Source organism: Piliocolobus tephrosceles, chromosome 13 (assembly GCF_002776525.5).
Source record: "Piliocolobus tephrosceles isolate RC106 chromosome 13, ASM277652v3, whole genome shotgun sequence".
Classification (NCBI taxonomy): domain Eukaryota; kingdom Metazoa; phylum Chordata; class Mammalia; order Primates; family Cercopithecidae; genus Piliocolobus; species Piliocolobus tephrosceles.
In genome coordinates, this window is record NC_045446.1 from 12,932,017 (window position 1) to 12,950,481 (window position 18,465).

The 18,465-nt window shown below is 50.6% G+C and overlaps 1 protein-coding gene across 3 annotated transcripts in view; it reads right to left on the reverse strand.

Moving 5' to 3' along the window:
• Nucleotides 1-1,425: 1,425 nt before the first annotated feature.
• Nucleotides 1,426-18,465, reverse strand: part of MS4A15 (membrane spanning 4-domains A15) — a 20,403-nt gene continuing 3,363 nt past the window's right edge. The window contains exons 2-8 of one of the 3 annotated variants that reach the window (XM_023215864.2): nucleotides 14,076-14,327; nucleotides 10,056-10,178; nucleotides 6,717-6,773; nucleotides 4,613-4,705; nucleotides 4,156-4,260; nucleotides 3,096-3,104; nucleotides 1,426-2,547 (exon numbers count right to left, since the gene is read on the reverse strand). In XM_023215864.2, the coding sequence (XP_023071632.2) occupies nucleotides 2,431-2,547; nucleotides 3,096-3,104; nucleotides 4,156-4,260; nucleotides 4,613-4,705; nucleotides 6,717-6,773; nucleotides 10,056-10,178; nucleotides 14,076-14,300 (729 nt within the window). In that variant the 5' untranslated portion in view covers nucleotides 14,301-14,327 and the 3' untranslated portion in view covers nucleotides 1,426-2,430. Of the gene's footprint in view, nucleotides 2,548-3,095; nucleotides 3,105-4,146; nucleotides 4,261-4,612; nucleotides 4,706-6,716; nucleotides 6,774-10,055; nucleotides 10,179-14,075; nucleotides 14,328-18,465 lie in introns of all 3 variants that reach the window. The other 2 variants (XM_023215865.2, XM_023215866.2) reach the window with 2 other exon arrangements.

An 18,465-nucleotide genomic window follows, 5' to 3' on the forward strand; every position in this document is an offset into this window, starting at 1 on the left:
TATAGTTCCATTGACTTAGATCTTTGCTAATTTCTCTTAGTAACGTTTTGTAGTCTCAGCGTTCTTTTTCACAGAAATTATATCTCTACCTCCCATTTACTCTCAGTAGTGGTAGAAAACTTAATTTTGCCAATTCAGGATAACTCAGTCACTTCCAATGACTTCCAGTCCATAAGCCCTCAGTCCTCATCTGTCCTTGCTAGCCTCTGCTGAGGTGTAGTTTGTCCTTGCTGGTCTCTCAGTGGTGGCCACTGTCCCTGCTCTTATTTGCTGCTCATATTTGTTACAAAGTTATAGTTTCACATAATCCACATTGCACCTCTGGCCACTGGCCAGCTCAGGAAACACATGGAGCTTTCTCATGCTTGGACTCATATACTACGTGGGAATGCAGGACTATTGTGTCACCAGGCACAGTCCCCGGCCATCTTTATGTTGCGGCTCCATGCTGTCTGCACATGGGACATCTCTAGGGACCTTGTAGTCTTTAATTCCTCTTCATGGACCTGTGGCTTTTGGCCTACGCACTTCCTGAGGGATGTGGTCAGCAGAGGAGAGAGGGCAGCAATCCCAGCTTGGGGCCAACCTCTCTCTTTTTCTCCCTCTCTCTCCCACAACTCCTCCCCTCACTTCTGAAATGTCTCTAGTCTCCTTTATATGGCAAGAAAACTGGTCCTAAATCTTCAAGTACGTTTCCTCCAACTCTGTACTTAATGATCTTCAAATCGAAGCTCTAAATCCTCGATTCTCCTTTCTCGATTGTAAAAGCCAAAGCTTGTTGTGCCCCCTTATCCCCACTCTGCACTGGCATGATCCTGAGAGTGAATGCCCCCTTGAATGGCACCTCTCTTGCCCCACCCTCGTTCCAGTGTTGTGGTCATAGCACTTAGGCACCCAGTGGATCACCCTTCGTTTGAGAAGACTTCACAGAAGGGGCAACATTTAAATAGGGTCTTAAACGAGGAGTGGCAGTTTGTTGGGTGAAGAAGAAGTGAGTGTGTTGAGGAATGCAGCCCTGCCTTAGTTTTTGGGATGAAGAAACAGAAGGAAGGAGGAAAAGGGGTTGGTGGGAAGCACTTAGGTTTGTACTAAGGGGAGACCAAGTGGTGAGAACACGGACTGTGACGTCACATGGAACTAGGTTTGGATCCCAGTTTTGCTCCTAACTAGCTTGGTGCCCTTGGGCATACAAATTAACATCTTTAAGCTTCAGTGTCCTTAGTTGTGGAGTGGGGATATGAATGCATGTTTGTCTGAACTGAGATGGGGACAGAGTAAGTGTAAGGATTATACCACACAGAGCGAGGCACCCAGAGGTGCCCTTTTGTGACAGTGGGACAGTTACACAGTTCCTCTGATAAACGTGAATGACCCCTGGAAGCCCCTGAGGTTAAAAAGAAAAAGTCATTGCAACAAGACCAGCTCAAAATTTAAGCCACATGGTTTATTTCCTTCTGTGGTGTGGGTGAGATAAACCATCTCATCTACCAGGGCTGGTGAACACCAGGCTGACGTGTCTCCTTGTCCCCTGGAGACGAAGCCCAGGTCCCGTGGTAACCTTCTGTGGTAGCCTTGTCCTTGGGCTGTGGGGATGGGGAAGGGAGTGCTGAGAGGCACAGGGAGGTCCTGAACTGCCACTGCTGTGCCCCCGTCGATGCTGACTGTCATGGCGCCTCAGGAGTGGGCTGGCGTCAGCTCTGCCCTGCAACCTCCCCTACCTTGGGGGATGGTGGTGGGGGCGGGGCCGATGCTGACTTCGTATTACAGACAAGGAAGATGAGGGTTTCCAGGAAGCAGGGGGACAATGCCTGGCCTAGACCCAGGACCTCAGGGAGCCTGGGGAGCTGGAAGGGCCTGGTGAACCTTATCTGGTTCAACATTCTGGTTTCCAAATGGGAAACCTGAGGTCCACGGATGTGGCAACAGATGACAAAGGACAGAGCTGATCTTGGGGCCCGGAGAGCTGCGGTCAGGCCACTGCCCTGCTGTGAGGCCTTGGTCTGGTATCTGCACCTCTGTGGAATGCCAGAGTCAGACTCTTCCTTCTGGAGGTTTCCCGGCTCTCTGAACTTAATGACCTCCCCGAGGCCTGAGGGTCAACGCAGGTCTCGAACCTGAGTCTCCAATGAGGCCAGGATTTCCCCAGTGAGCAGAGAAATGCTTAGATGCACAAGGCGGGTGTCCCTGGAAGGGTGATGGGGCTCGGGGACGCACACCCCTGACGTCAGCCTGGTGTCTTTTAGAAAGAAAGCACTGGAGAAAGGGTAGGAGAGACGTCCCTAGGCATGCTTCACTCAGACGCCGGAGTGTGTGTGGACGTGGTGAGGGAGGGCAGCTGGGATGGGGCTGGCCCCTGATGAACAAGGTGGGGGTGGGGAGAGACTGGGCCCAGAGGGAAAAGGCTGGACTCCACCCGCAGGTGCACATCTGCTACTCAGATGACTCCCTGGGCATATATGCCACATTGTCATAGGCAGGGGGTGGAGAGGCTGCCGGGCTGGGGATGTTGAAGTCTGCGCTGAAGGCGTTTGGCAGGAAGATCACAGGCTGCAAAGAAAACAGCACTGAGCGTCCTGGAGGACGCTGGAGCTTCAGGGTAGTGTCGCAATAGTGCCCCCTGTGGGTAATCTGAGAACAGCACCCTGGTACTGAATTCCGCAAATATTTCCAACAACATTTACTGGGGCCAACTATGATCCAGGCATTGGGAGTACAGCAGTGAACAAAACAGACAAAAGTCCCATTTCTCCAGGCGCTAACGTTCTGCTGTTCTTTTGTTTCTTTCCTTTGAGACGGAGTTTCGCTCTTGTTGCCCAGGCTGGAGTGCAATGGCGCGATAGTGGCTCACCGCAACCTCCGCCTCCTGGGTTAAAGCTATTCTCCTGCCTCGGCCTCCCGAGTAGCTGGGATTACAGGCATGCACCACCACGCCCAGGTAATTTTTTGTATTTTTAGTAGAGACGGGGTTTCACCATGTTGGCCAGGCTGGTCTTGAACTCCTGACCTCAGATGATCCACCCGCCTCAGCCTCCCAAAGTGCTGGGATTACAGACGTGAGCCACCGCGCCCGGCTCTGCTGTTCTTTCTCTCCCTACTGCCCTGGCCTGGTTCAGGACTTCGCTCTCTTGTGCCTGCACCATGGCACCAGCCTCCTTGCAGCTTCCTGGCCTCGAGCCCCTGCTTGTCTACCCTCTCCACCTCCCAGCACTGGACAAATCCTCTTGATTGATTTCCCTGAACCAGCTCACTCCCCTGCTCAGACCTTCGATCCCCTCACCCTCAATGCACCCCATTGTACACCTGCAAAGAGCACCCCACCCTGTGGCCTGCATTTGCCTGCCCGAGGCAGCCTTTGCTCCAACTGGTTTCCCTGCCTTGAACACTCACTCCAGCCCCTTTCTGTCATCACTGTCCTCTGTTCTTTTTGGAAATCAAAGCTTAATTTCCATCTCCATCATGCTGCCCTCCCTGATGCCCCTGTCTGCCATGTGGCCTGGGAACCCCAAAAAGTCCCACTCCTCTGGGTGCAGCACTGCCCCCATGCCACCAGCCCAGGATTTCCATTCTGCAAGGCTCCCTGCAGGGCTGCACAGAGTAGTGGCCCTGTGGGTGCTGGTGCCACCCAGTTCCACTGGGAGAACAGTCTCGTCTTCACTGACCTGTGAAGACGTCTTTAGTTTTGTTTTGGTTTTAGAGACAGCCTCGCTCTCTCACCCAGGCTGAAGGGCAGTGGTGTGATCATAGCTCACTGCAGCCTCAACCTCCTGGGCTCAAGCGATCCTTCTGTCTCAGCCTCCCAACTAGCTAGGAGTACAGGTGCATACCACCACACCTGGCTAATTAAAAATACATTTTTTTTGGTAGCGATAGGATCTTTTTATGTTGCCCAGGCTTGTCTCAAATTCCAGGGCTCAAGGGATCCTCACATCTCATTTTTCAAAGTGCTGGGGTTATGGGCATGCGTCACCATGCCCAGCCCAAATACTTCTTTGGGCCGCCTGACATGGATAGGCCACCCCTGCTAGCGCTGTCTCTTCATATTGCTTCCCAGAGTGCAGAGGGAGGGGCTGGAGGCAGAGTGTGCTCCCAGCCAGCTGCGTTCCACAGAGGCTCAGGTTTAGCGGACATGGGGGTGGGGGTACTCACCGCGTTGACCTGGGCGCAGGTGGCTTGGCACCCGAAGTGAGTGGCAATGACTGCGATGAAGAACTCCAGGATAGTGAAGATAGTAAGCACGGCCAGATAACCCCTGTCCCCATCCTGGGGACCAAAACCCACAAAAAGGTGAGTCCAGAGTTCTAGAGTAAGGGGGTCCCCCAAGTGAGAACCACTTGCCCAAGGTCACATAGTCAGTTGGGGGCAGAGCTGTGCCTAGAACCAGTACCCCTGCTGCCAGTCCTGCACCCTCCCCTGCACCCTGCAGGCTGCCTCCTTGCTCCTTCTGATGCCCATCTTGGGGAAGGCTCAGGGGATCCATGGATTCGTGGGGTCTATAGGGACTGGCAGGCCCTGCCAACGTCCTGGCACTGCAAACTCTCACCCCCCTGCCCTCCTGGACACGGCTGCATCATTTCCCAAGTTTTCCCATCCCGGGGACCATCTGACAACACACCCAGTTAGTAACACCAAAATCCAGGAGCAGAATGGCTGTCCCAGCAAAGGCCACCATAGCGCTGAGGATGTTGGTGCCCAGGCTGCTCCTCACCTGCAGAGAGCAGAGAGACAGGAGCAGAGGGAAGAGGCAAAGAGAAGGAGAAAAGGCAGGGGCCGTGGCTCAGCTGCCCAGCCCCCAGCACGCTGCCTCCCACAGCCAAGGAGGCACTGGCCGCACCTCCCTGCACGCAGCTGTGTTCTCATTGACTGCTTTCCTTTTCTATTCTCCTCCCCTGGGAGCTTGGGAGGAGGTCTTGTCTCTCTTTCCTTCTTCTTGGAAGCTGCTAGGGAGAAGGGCACCACCTCCTTTACAACCTCTCTAGGTGGAGTTTGCAGCCTTCGGCCTATCCTGTACTGTGGCTCCCTCTCCCCCAGGCCCAGCGCCTCGCAGGAGCAGTTGCAGCTGAGGCCTGTTTAGGGGCATGGGTTGGGAGAGGCCCTTTGCTGTGGACACTGAGGCCTGGTTGGGAGAGAAGTTGAGTTCATTTCCATGAGGTCCCAGGAAGTGGCTGGCGGAGTGAGGCTCGCACTGCAGACACTGGTGGGGCACCAGGCAGAGGAGACAGGAGAGGCAGGAGCTGAAGTTCTGAAGTCTGGGTGAGCTGAGAGGCCTGGGACTCCAGGGTCTGAAGACCGTGCAGGAAAAGTGACTCCAGGGGTGGTCCAGGCAGTCACCCAGGCATCCCCATGCAGCCAGAACCCGACGGTCTCGTGACCCATAGCTGGAGCCTTCTGGTTAAACTGCCCCAGGATTAAAGGGGGAAACACTCATGGGTGAACTGGGGGCTCTAGGACCTCTTCAGGTTTAAAGACTCCTGATTCTTCTTTTTAAATGGCAATCAGGAGGTCATTGAGATCAGAACAGCCTCACAAGAAATCCATTAATTAATTAAGCCAAAAGCTTTTATTGAACACCTACTGCATGCCAGGCACTATGCAAGGTGATGTGAGTCCAGGAGAGAGTAAGTCAGGTCTTGTCCTCCAGAGGCTCATGGCCTGAGGACCCTGAGTTTGGTCCCGAGAGTCCTCTCTTCTAGTCCCGCCCCTCCACAACCCACTCTCTGCCCTGCACCTGGGATACCTCAAGTAACGAAACAGGGCAAGGAATCACCTGCTGAAGCCTCCGTGGTCTCTCATTGTCCTTAAAATAAATCCTGAACTTGGTATTTAAGCTCTGAGTCACCTCCCCGGCCTCTCGCTCTCGGCCCACCGCTTGCCTGTGATGGACCGGCACTCCGGTCCCCCGTCCAGAGCCCATGGCGTTTCCCGGCTGGGCTCTTCCGTGCCTGTCCTCCTCTGAACTGTTCCGTGACCCCTGCTCAGGGACCCCAGACTGTCCCAGCTGAGCTGAGAATTATCCTGCCTGCTTCCTTTCAGCACTTTCCATGCTTGGCAACTACCTTCTTTGTTAGTGTGCTTTATGGGCGTCTTACCAGGCACCAAAAGGTAAGTGCCACGACCTCGCTGCCGTGTTCGTGATCTTCACTGCTGTGTTCTCTGAGCCTGACAAAAAGCTCACACCCTCCTGTTCAAAGCCTCCGTCAGCTCCCAGTGCCTGCAGGAGGCACCAAGCCTTCCACGATCCAGCCCCATCATGGGATTAAATTTCTCCGTCTAATTTCTTTCCACTTTCCTTCCCCACCTTTGCTTTCATTGGACGGAGCCATGCGTGTTTTCAGTGGCGGCCCTGCCCATGCCCCTCCGTGCATTCTCCAGCTTTCCCTGTGGCATTTCTAAGTCCTCTCTGCTCACCAAGGCCCAGCAGGACTCTTACAGGAGATCTTCTAGCATCTTTCCTTTCTCGGAATGACCATGAGTATTTTATCCGTGGATCTCACTTTCCACTCTGGCTTGTGTATTGAGAGAGTATCCCTGTCTCCTTCTCCTGTACATGAATGGTCTGCGTCTGTTCTGCCTGGGTGGTGCTCCTCCCTTGGCATTTAGCAGGTTCCCCGGAAGTGCTGGGGAATGAGCTGAAGGAGTGAGTGGATGGGAGGGGCAGGGTAGAGTGAGATTTAGCCATGGCCTCATCCCCGCCCCTGGGTCCCCCTGTTCAGACTCACCAGGCAGCTGGCGTGGTTTTTCTCGGCTACCACTGAGAGGGATCCGGAGATGATGAACTGTGTGGGCAGAGGGGACCCAGTGAGGCCTCATCCAGGACCCCGGGCAGGGCACACCCTGCTTGGGATCTGTCGGGAGGTGCCAGGGAGAGAGAGCAGCCTCCTGATGCCACTTTCTCTGCCAGGCAGGCACCTTGGGGTCTCTCGGTAGGGGTGTCCCCTGTCCAGGGAACTGGGGCTGTGGCTTACAAGGTGAATTTTCATTGATGCCATATCATCAGGGCCTTGTGGGGAAGGCATTGTTCCTTCAAACACTCACTCATCAAACATTTACTGAGTGAGGCTGAATGTGCTGGCTCATGCCTGTAATCCCAGCAGTTTGGGAGGCCGAGGCGGGAGGATCACTTGAGGTCAGGAGTTTGAGAACAGCCTGGCCAACATGATGAAACTCCAGTCTCTACTAAAAATACAAAAATGAGCTGGGCATAGTGGCTTGCACCTGTAATCCCAGCTACTCAGGAGGCTGAGGAGCAAGAATCACTTGAACCTGGGAGGCAGAGGTTGCAGTGAGCCGAGATCACGCCACTGCACTCCCGCCTGGGGGCAGAGTGAGACTCTTGTCTCAAAACAAAAAACAAAAAAACAAACATTTTCTGAGTGGCAGTTATGTGCCAGGAACATAACAGAGTTGAATAAGGCAGACCAGATCTCTGCCCTTATGGAGCTCACATTCTAACTGGGGAAGACTGACACTTAGCAAACAGTGAAGAAAGTACAGACAGTGGTGTTAAGAGCTGTGATGAAGTCATAGCAGTCACTGGGGCTACTTGAGGTTGGATCAGGGTTGTCTCTGTGAACTGGGATGACAACAGCCGGGCCTGAAGCTGCCCATAAGGATAACCCAGGAACCTGCATCATGGCACCTATGTACTTGGCAGTCGCGTGACACACTGAGGTGGGGCTGGCCCTGCATCTGCTGAGCTGAGAGGGTGGAGCTGAGCACTGCCGCCTCACTCTGCACCTGCAACTTAGCAGGTCTGCAATTTGCAGGTGGCACTCGGCTGCCATGCTGGGGAGACCACAGGGTCAGCGGGGGCTGGAGGAGGCCCTGGGATGACATGGAGACAGAGGACCAGAAGGGAGTCACTACAGGTCTCCAGTCGGTGTAGACCCGCATGCTGGCCATGGAGGTGGGAAGAAGGGGACACACGCAGGCTAGGCTCTGGAGGGCGAGCCAGCGGGACCTGCTGCTGGGGTGGATGTGCAGCAAGGAAAGAAAAGACTCTAGGATGATTCTTGGGATTTGCTTTGGCACTTGGATGGCTGGAGGTGCCATTTGCTGAGATGAGGAGATGACAGGAATAATCGGGTTGGAGACAAGCCTATGGCAGGAATCAAGAGTTTCATTTTGATATACTGCGTTGTCAAGAGGGCAGCTGGATTTAGAATCCAGCTCTCTGGGCTGGAGACAGGCACGATGTCTTATGGATGAGGAAGTCAAGCCTCAGAGACAGGCAGTGACTTGCTCAGGTTCATACAGAGAAGGAGGCCTGGCTGCTTGCGCATGCCTGCTGACTGTACCAAGCCTTCCCCCATCCTGGAATTCGGGGAATTTTCAACTAAAGACTCCTTTGAGCCTCCAAGAAAAGCTATGAGCCTGCTTTCTAAAAAAATGCACATAATACCTCTGTACTTTCAGGGGTCCCCAGATGTCAGCGATATGAAGATCCAACACAATGATTAAAGGCTGGAGCTCACACATGTCCTGCCAGGAACTCCTGACCCTGATGTCTCCTGAGATCGAAAATCAAGTTTTTGCTTTTGTTCCTTCCCCCATTTTTGAAGCTTTACTGGGCATATTTGTGATAAATTTCGGTGGAATGGAGCTCAGAGGGGAAAGTGACCCCTTTGTTTCTTCCTGTTGTGATTTCTCCCCATGGACTCTTGCGATTGCAAAATTTTCCTCCACCTTCAGGTCACTATGCACCTTTCAAAGGGCCAGAGCTTGTCCCCAAGCATGGCCGGGTGACCATCCTGATCTGGTTGTGATGTGTCAGCCACTTTGTCCTCCCCGAACCCGCTTCTGGTGGATTCTGTGCTCTTGCTGGAGGCAGCCTGGGCAGGGGAAGAAAGTCACTGTGCCTTGGTTCTGGAACCAACACTTATGCAATGGAGACCCCCTTTATGCAAATCTCTGGCTTTCTCTCCAAAAAGGGAATCTCTCAACAGTCTCCATTTGGTACAGAATTTGAGGGTTAGTAATCCACTCACCAGGCACATTATCTCTTGATGTCCTCTGCAAATCTATGGGGTAGGCAGGGCCAGATCTATGAGCCCAAGTTTTAGATGAGGAAGTTAAGTCTTGAGATTCAGCGACATGCCCGAGGGACTCCACCTTAACGTGTGGTGGAGCTGAGACTCAGACCCCGCTGGCCTGACCCTGAGGCCTGTGCTTCTTTGGGGTGGCTGGAGGCTCTGGTGATGTGTTGATGGGGGTGCAAACACCAGGGTTCACTGCAAACACTCAAGTGCCCTTTAATGTTGGCAGTGACAAGGACTCAGCTGCCTGTTGTCCGGCAGGCGTGAGTGGCCAGTTTGACCAGACGGAGGTCAAAGGAATGGGCTCAGGGGCTTCAGTGCTGGTTGGACTCTCAGGGGACGGCAGGGCTCACGGAGGGCTGGGACCCAACTCAGGGAGCAGAGGGTTTCTGCAGGAGGGTTTGGATGTGGGGTGAGGCTTAGGATCTGGGTAGTACGGGTGGTTTGGACCCAGCCCTGATGCCCTCCATCCTTTTTTTTTTTTTCTTTTTGAGATGGAGTCTTGCTCTGTTGCCCAGGCTGGAGTGCAGTGGCAAGATGTCAGTTCACTGCAACCTCCCCCTCCCGGGTTAAAGCGATTCTCCTGCCTCAGCCTCCCAAGTAGCTGGGATTACAGGCATGCACCACCATGCCCGGCTAATTTTTGTATTTTTAGTAGAGACGGGGTTTCACCATGTTGGTCAGGCTGGTCTCCAACTCCTGACCTCAAGTGATCTGGAGGGCCTCCCAAAGTGCTGGGATTACGGGCATGAGCCACCGTGCCCCAGCCTTTCTGGTCCTTTTTGGCAGCTTCTCTGGCTGTTTGCTGGGAGCTTTTCATCCGCAGGAGTGGGGTCAGGCTGAGGTTGATGGTGAAGGTTTGGGGGAAGGAGTTAGATTTAGACTAGTTCTTCTAGGAAGTGCTTCCAGGCCCCCACCTAGGAGAGGCTGTGCCCAGGAGGATGGTGGGGGTGGGCCCATGGGGGAGAGGTGAGCCTGGGCAGCATCCCCCCTACCCTCCCTCTCCATGGCCCCAGCACTCACGCAGGCTCCTCCCCAGAAGGGGACACCGCCCTCGATGAAGAACATGCCCACGTGCCCGCGGCGAACCATGAGCAGCACGCTGCCAAAGCCCAGGTAGATGAGGCCGACGAGGATCTGCACCGTCTGCGGGAAGCCCCGAGGCTCAGTGCTGCGGGCCCTGTTCCACACCGCCCCCTGCCGGCCCCGCCCTCCTCTAGCTTGTTGGCGACTGGGAAAGAAACTCAGATTCTGTTCTTTAGAGGCAACATTATTACAGCAACCAATAAAGACACTTTTTGTTTTTTTGTTTTTTTTGAGGCGGAGTCTTGCTCTGTCGCCCGGACTGGAGTGCAGTGGCCGGATCTCAGCTCACTGCAAGCTCCGCCTCCCGGGTTTACGCCATTCTCCTGCCTCAGCCTCCCGAGTAGCTGAGACTACAGGCGCCCGCCACCTCGCCCAGCTAGTTTTTGTATTTTTAGTAGAGACGGGGTTTCACCGTGTCAGCCAGGATGGTCTGGATCTCCTGACCTCGTGATCCGCCCGTCTCGGCCTCCCAAAGTGCTGGGATTACAGGCTTGAGCCACCGCGCCATAAAGACACTTTTAAGGAGGAAGCTACTTCCCCGCAGCCTACGGACCCACAAAGCCCAGCTCTCAGCCGGCCTGCCTCCTGCTTTCTGCTCTGATCCGTGGATCTCAAGCATCGCTGTGTCGCTATACCTGGCTTTCTTAGGACCCCATTTGATGAGCCAACATTCCTTCCACCCCATGCCTCACCTTGCCCATCCTCATTCCCGAGCACCCCCTCAGCCTGCAGCGAGCACCTTCTCCTAACAGCATCTTTCTATTTCGGTGTCCATCGCTGATCGCCCCAGCCCTGCCTCTCAGCCTGCTGAAATCTCCACTGGGATTTTTTTTTTTTTTTTTTTTTTTTCTCTAAGAGTTGGTTTACCAGCACCCTACTGGTCTATGCTCAGAAGTGGGATGGTTTTCCCAAATGTGAGCTTCTAGTAAGGTCTGCCACATAGCAGAAAGATTGCAATGCTTTGGGTAACTATTGAATTCTGGAACTGAGTGGAAAGAGATGTTGGAATCCAGCCCTGGGAGCCCAGGAGCCCCTCCCGGCTCCAGGACTTCCACGGGGACTCCAGTGACCAGTACTCACCACTACCCAAACCAGCATGGTCCTTTTATGGGCAGTTCTGACTGGGAAGAACTAGAATTGTCATCTCAGCATCACGTGGAATATATATTTCTTTCTAACATGAGTGCCAACAATTTGGATATCCATGGGTATGAGCCCCTGATTCTTCAGTTTCTTTTTCTCTTCAGCGACCTGTCCTTCATCTTTTTCAGTGTCCTCACAGGGCACAGCATGGCATGGCGTCCAAGGCGCCAGTGTGGCTCCCCTTCCTGGTAGACCTTTCCGCTGCGGGTAGACCACCACAGTCACTGCCATTACGCCTTGGGAAACACCCGCTGCCGCTGATTGAATGGCTGTCTCTGCTAAGCACTGTGCTGGGGGTTTTACAGATGTGGTCTCACTTAATCCTCATGAGGAGAGGTAGGTTATTACTATTATTATTGTTATTTTTGAGGAGTTTCGCTCTTGTTGCCCAGGCTGGAGTGCAATGGCGCGATCTCGGCTCACCGCAACCTCTGCCTCCCAGGTTCAAGTGATTCTCCAGCCTCCTGAGTAGTGGGGATGACAGGCGCCTGTCACTGCTCCTGGCTAATTTTTGTATTTTTAGTAGAAACAGAGTGTCGCCATGTTGGCCAGGCTGGTCTCGAACTCCCGACCTCAGGTGATTCACCCACTTCGGCCTCCCAAAGTGCTGGGATTACAGGCGTGAGCCACCGCGCCCGGCCAGAGGTAGGTTATTATTATCCTAATTTTGGAGATGAGGAAACTGAGGCTCAGAGATGTTCAGTAACTTGCCCGAAGCGTCCCAGCTACGAGGCGGCAGACCAGCTAAGTCTGCCGTGGTATTCTCAGTGGGTGGCGTTCCATAACTCTTATTTCTATTGTCCACTTTTTTGTGCTTTTCAGCAGTTTGTCTCATCAATTTTTTTTTTTTTTTTTGGAGGGGGAGAGCGCTGGTCCCCAGGGTCTGCTTTGAGGTTTTGAAATTCCAGCAATTGTTGACCCCCTCTTTGTCCACCGTCTCCATGGGCCACAAGTCAGGGGCTGTGTGGTCCTTGGTGTCTGTGCCCCCAGTCCAGTACCGCCCCTCCACCGCACCAGTGGATGTGGTGCAGCTATTAGGGTAGAATTCCAGCATGTTTGAGCCAGAGGTCCTGGATGCCACAAAGCAGAGGCGTTGAAAGTAGAACTTTAGGGTCAGCCATCCTTAGTTTGAAGGATGCCATTTATCAGCTATGTGGCCTTGGGCAAATGACTTAGTCTTAAGAAACCTCAGTTTCCTAATCTGTCCAATAGGAACAATGATCCCATTCTTACAAGGTGGTGCTGAGAATCTAGCGAGACGATGCATGCAAAGTCCCCGGCACAGTACGTGCACCTCTGAGAGATGCTTCATAAGCAAGAGCTGTTATCATCTTCACTTTCATCATCATCAACATTGCTTAATCTATGCTTTCATCTTCCACCTGGAGAAACTGAGGCCAAGGAACAGACTGAAGAATCTACATATGTGTGTGTATAATTAAAATAGCAGGAGGCCATTAGCCTGTCTCCATAATTTGAGTTCCTACGTACCAAACTGCAACCCAACCAGATGCACTGAAACCTAACTTAGGAGTATATTTTTGTAACAAATAGCTGGGTTTCAGCTAATGACAAACAGCTTCAGCCAACTGATCAGACCATGCCCAAATAAGGCAAATGCCTCATGACATCATGTGCAAATAAGGCAGACACCTAGCTGTAGCTGATGGGGAGATTTCTCCACTTCATTTCTGTGTTTGGCCTATAACAGCTTATTGCTCACACAGCTGGATGGAACTCTCTGAACCTCTTCTGGTTTTGAGTGCTGCCAGATTCCTGAATTATTCTTAGTTCACATAAACTCTGTTAAATTTAATTTGTTTAAAGCTTTTCTTTTTCTTTTTTTTTTCTTTTTTTGAGACGGAGTCTCACTCTGTCGCCCAGGCTGGAGTGTTCTGGCACCATCTCAGCTCACTGCAACCTCCGCCTCTCAGGTTCAAGCAATTCTCCTGCCTCAGCCTCCTGAGTAGCTGGGATTACAGGCACGCGGCTCAACACCTGGCTAACTTGTATTTCTAGTAGAGACGGGGTTTCACCATGTTGGCCAGGATGGTCTTGATCTCCTGACTTTGTGATCTGCCCACCTCAGCCTCCCAAAATGCTGGGATTACAGGCGTGAGCCACCGCGCCTGGCCTAAAGTTTTTCTTTTTAACAGTACATATATACATATACACGTGCAAATGTGTGTATGTATCTTTCTATCTCTATCTGATATTTTATGCCTTCAGTATTTTATCAAGACCAATAGCTCAAGGTCATCTGAGATGAAATCCTTCATGCACTGTCAGCTTTGTCAGGGCTGACTTTCATCTACCACGTTCGCTCCATCTCATCTGCCCCTTTCCTTTGCTCATTATGTTCCAGCTATGTCAAGCTTCCACTTCTTCCTTTAACAGCCACACTCATTCCCAAGGCCTTTGCACCTGCTATTCTCTCTACCTGGTGAACCCTCCCTCTCCAGCCCCTCCACCAGCTCTTCCCTTGGCTGGCTTCAATCTAACAGCCAGTTTTGGCTTAAATGTCATCTCCCCAGAGAGAAGTTTCCGTCTACCCTCGCTAGTATTCCCCTTAGTCCTAGTCATCCTTTTCAACCTTACTTTTCTCTTTGGAGGTTTCTGAGTCATTTCTTTACTGGTTTACTCTCTGTGGGCTTTATGCGGGAAGGGTGCTTGTCTACCTGGTGCACGGCTGGATCTTGGAGTCATTACTAAGTATTTGCTAACTGCCTTTTCCCCTCTCCAAAACATGCATGAATGTTCCGGTGCTGGGATACACACTACCTGCCTCAGGTTGTGCAGAGAGGCTGTTCTTACCCCCAAAACTTTGGGCTGTCCTGTCAGGAATGTCTCCTCTGGCTGTAAGTCAGGTGGCTGTGTGGCCCTTGGTGTCTGTGCCCCTGGCGGTGGCTCCTCAAACTGCATAATCCCTGGAGGTTGGCACATGGATGTGGGCAGAATGGCTGGAGGTGGGCGGAGGCCACTGGCATTGCTTGGCGGGATGACGACAAACACCCCATTGCTGGTGGGAGCTGTAGACATCGTGCTCAGAGAGCCTGGAAAACAAAGCTTGGGAGATAATAATGGTAATGATGATTGTTACACATGTGCATAAAGCTTTTCAGTTGATAAGCAACATACCTACCTGCCCTTGCTTACTGCAGCCCTGTGAGGATGGCCCCAAACGTTCTTATCAAAGCTGGGGAAGCTGAGACTCAGAGAAGCGAAGGACGTCTGAGGTCAACGGCCTCTAGGTGGGGTAAGACTGAGACTTGAATTCCAGTCTCTCTGGTTTCACAGGCCCTGCTCTTAATCTCTGAGCTATATTATGTGGAAAGCTCCTCTTGGAGGAGTGTATATTTAAATGCCCTTCTTTTCCCAGAAAGGGCAAGTGACTTACCTAAGGACACACAGCTAGTGCTAGGTAGAACTTAGCTAGAGCACTGGTTTCTTCACCCCTAGACCAGGACTCACCGCCACTTCCTGCCTCTCAGCTCATGGCTATTGAGCTAGTATCAATAATTCCCCTGGGTGTGGGAACTTCCCACCTGCTGTGGGAAGGTTTCTATTTGGCCACCCAAGCAATTACCATTGATGTAGCCAAGATATGTGTAGATATGGAAACTTCATGCAGAGCTTATAGCTTGCAGTGAACGCCACGAATGAATTCTTAGACAGTTCCAGCTAAGCGGGGCTTGGTGGGCAGGCAGCTCTTCTTAGAGAGTCCACCCCAGCATCTGTCTGCCAAGTATTTATTGAAAGAGCTTGTCAAACCACAAACATCCACTCGATGGCTTTTTGAGGGTCATGAGACACCTGTGGACTTGTAAAAGCACTCAAACTGCCCTCTTAGGAGGCTGTTTTCAGCGTTCCTTATTACACACCTCAATCCTTGTCCTGTTTTTAGGGTCAAGGAGTTACATGCTCATGCACAAATAACATACACACAGTGCCTCGGTATTTTTCCATGCCCTAACCTCAAACGCCGTGTATATAAGCTTGGATATGTTGCTGTGCACCCTCAACATCTCCCCCGTCTTTAATTTTTAGAGTGTGTTGGTTATTTAACGAGAGGTAAACTTTGATTGCTTTTTCTTGGTTATAGATGTGTTGAGTGGCAGCACAGAGCCATTTGTACATACCTAGCAAACAAATACAAAAAAGAATAAGTATAGCGGCCATTACCCAAGTGCGTATGTTTAACCCAGATAACTAAGTGTTTGGGTTTAACTATTGAAAGCCTTTTTGTAATTGTTGAAGGGTATTTGTTTATAATTGCTGTGACCATTTTTTAAGTTGCTTTTTAAATTTACACTTAAGAGTGGAAATTTGAGAAGACGAATGGTTGTGATGAGCCTCTTGCAAGTGTGTTTTCACTCTCTCCCAAGCATATTGGGAGCTATTATATGACAGAGGTGTGACAGAGATAGAATTATATTGCTAATTACAATAAAAATTTTGATGGATAATGAATGCCTGCTGCTGATCTCCCAGCCACTCAACAGCGGCTTTAAGAGCCTCCGGGCGAGACAGAGTAGTTTTATTAATATTTACCTGTTTTTGAAATGTAGTTCACCCCTGAAGCTGTGTGAATAGATTTTGTTAGAAAAACAGCTGCAGTAGCAGCAGTTGCTAATATAATAATAGCTGAGACTAAAAAAAGCAATTAAAGTGGCCAGAAGTCTTTTTTTCTGAGTATGAGACAGTGCTTTTCTAAATAGCTACAGGGTCAAATCTCCTTCCCAGTTCCAGGTTAAATGTATGGGCAGCCAAAATTCTGCATGCCATTTTAAGATCATGACATAGGTTATATTTAACGATGTAACATTTCGATGAGACAGGCATGTAGCATACCAGCTACTGGAAGAGACTTTAATACTATAAAAGGATAGATTCTGCTCTATGTTAGGAATACCTCGCCCAAACAAAAGTATATAAGGGTGCGTAGTACAAGTCATAACTGTGTCAGTAACATTATTATGGAAAGAGAGGGGATAGTTGCCGCTGCTAGTAATATACTCACCATGTGAGAGAACCCGTTCAAAAAAGGAAGTCCTAATCTCCAAATGTGGGTATGAGCAAGGCTTAAAGCTTGTCTCTTTTAGTTGTAACATTGGTCCTGAAAGCCCATCCTCTGACCAGGTGATAGACTTATTGGAGGGACTCCCAGATCCAATATTGGAGGGACTCCCAGATCCAATAGTCTGATTTGCAGACATAAGATAACCATGGGGACTCCAATCAAGTAAGGTGCCATTATCAAAGAGAGGCCCTTGACACAGCACAGGCTGTCTGGACGGAGGCCACTGAATGGCCTCAAACTTATATCGCCAGTCCCTACTCAGATGGCATATAGGAAGATCAGGCACTTGTGTAGCTTCATTAGAGACCTCAGTCAAATGAGTGGTAATAGCAGAAATAAAGGTCAGGTTTGCAAGCTTAGCATCCCTTTTAGGCTGATAGTAAAGATACTCCTGAAGAATAAGAGTAACACACTTATCATGTGCTATTGTAGAAAAACAAAGAGGGGGATTACTAGACAATAAAATCAAGGAGTCATTAAGTTTAATCCATCCCAAATTTTCCATTAAAGGGTAAGACAAGGGCATCCATTGACCTCTTGTCCAAGAAGTATCATTAGATGACAAAGGCGGGTCAGCATCCCACCATGAAATAACATTAAAAACAGGGAGACTTAGAACATGACTCCAGTAAACATGCTCTTGAGCTGATCCCACTTGGCAAAGGACAAGAATTACCAGCCACCCCAACATCTACGTCTGTCTTACTTTCTCAGAAGTTTTCCCAATTACCGCCAGATACATAAGAAACGGATTCCCTTCAGTTACAGCGACTTCTATGGCTGCAAGCTGGATAGTTGCCTGTTGATCCATTTTCTTTAGCTGTCCCCAGGTAATGTCAGGTGCCTTCTGAGTCATTACCATCATTGTCGGTTGATTCTCCAACGACAGGTCCTGTTCTCGAGAAGAGGGCCCCGTAGTCCCCCTTTTGTTTATTAAGATATACTTTAAGAGTTTGATGAGCGGTTGAGTTATAGAGAATCCCAGTCTTGTGCTGTATGTTGATGTTATTGCCAAAGTTGTGATGCATAGCCAAAGTGAGCACTAAGATAGCAGGGGCCATTATCAGTTTTAGAGTTTGTGGAAGGCCTAGAGTCATAATAGATTCAAACAAATGAGCAATTGCATCTTTAGTTTTTTCTCCAGCCTAGGGGGTAGCGTGTGTTAGGCCTATATAAGTGTCCACACTAACGTGGAGAGATTTAAAACGTCCAAAGGGTGTATACTGAGTAACATCAGTTTGCCAGGTAGCATTAGGCACCAGACCTCGTGGGTTGCCACCAAGCCCTAAGGAAAAAGGGGACAGAGAATGCCGTTGGCAATCAGGATAAGTTTTAATAATCATGTGAGCTTGAGCAAGTGTTAAGTGAAACTGGTGTTAAGTGAAACTGGTGTTAAGACTGCATGAAAAAAAACAGCATGATCAGCTTGAACTTGCAAAAAAGCAGGAGAGTTTGCAAACCACATCTGTGTTTGTATCAGAGCATTAGCTCGAGCATTAGCTGATAAGGGACCAGGTAGGCCAGGATGAGAGTGAATATATGTGATGTAAAGAAGGTGGTGATCGAAGGGGGCCTGCCCCTCCACTCTTGTTGGTATTTCTTGTCAGGTGGAGACAAGAGACTGAGAAAAGAAATAAGACACAAAGTATAGAGAAAGAACAGTGGGCCCAGGGGACCAGCACACGCAGCATGCGGGGACCTGCACCGGCGCCAGTCTCCGAGTTCCCTCAGTATTTATTGATGACTATGTTCACTATCTCGGCACGGGGAGTGTGGCAGGAGAACAGGGTGAACAGGGTGATGGTGGGGAAAAGGTCAGCAGGAAAACATGTGAGTAAAGGAATCTGCGTCATAAATAAGTTCAAGGGAAGGTACTGTGCCCAGATGTGCACGCAGGCTAGATTTACGTTTCTCCTTACCCAAACATCTCAGTTAGTAAAGAGTAACAGAGCAGTATTGCTGCCAGCATATCTCGTCTCCAGCCACAGGGCGGTTTTCTCCTATCTCAGAATAGAACGAATAGTCGGCTTTACACAGACATTCCATTCCCAGGGACATGCGGGAATCAGAGGCCTTCCTCTTTTTTTTTTTAATTATACTTTAAGTTCTAGGGTACATGTGCAT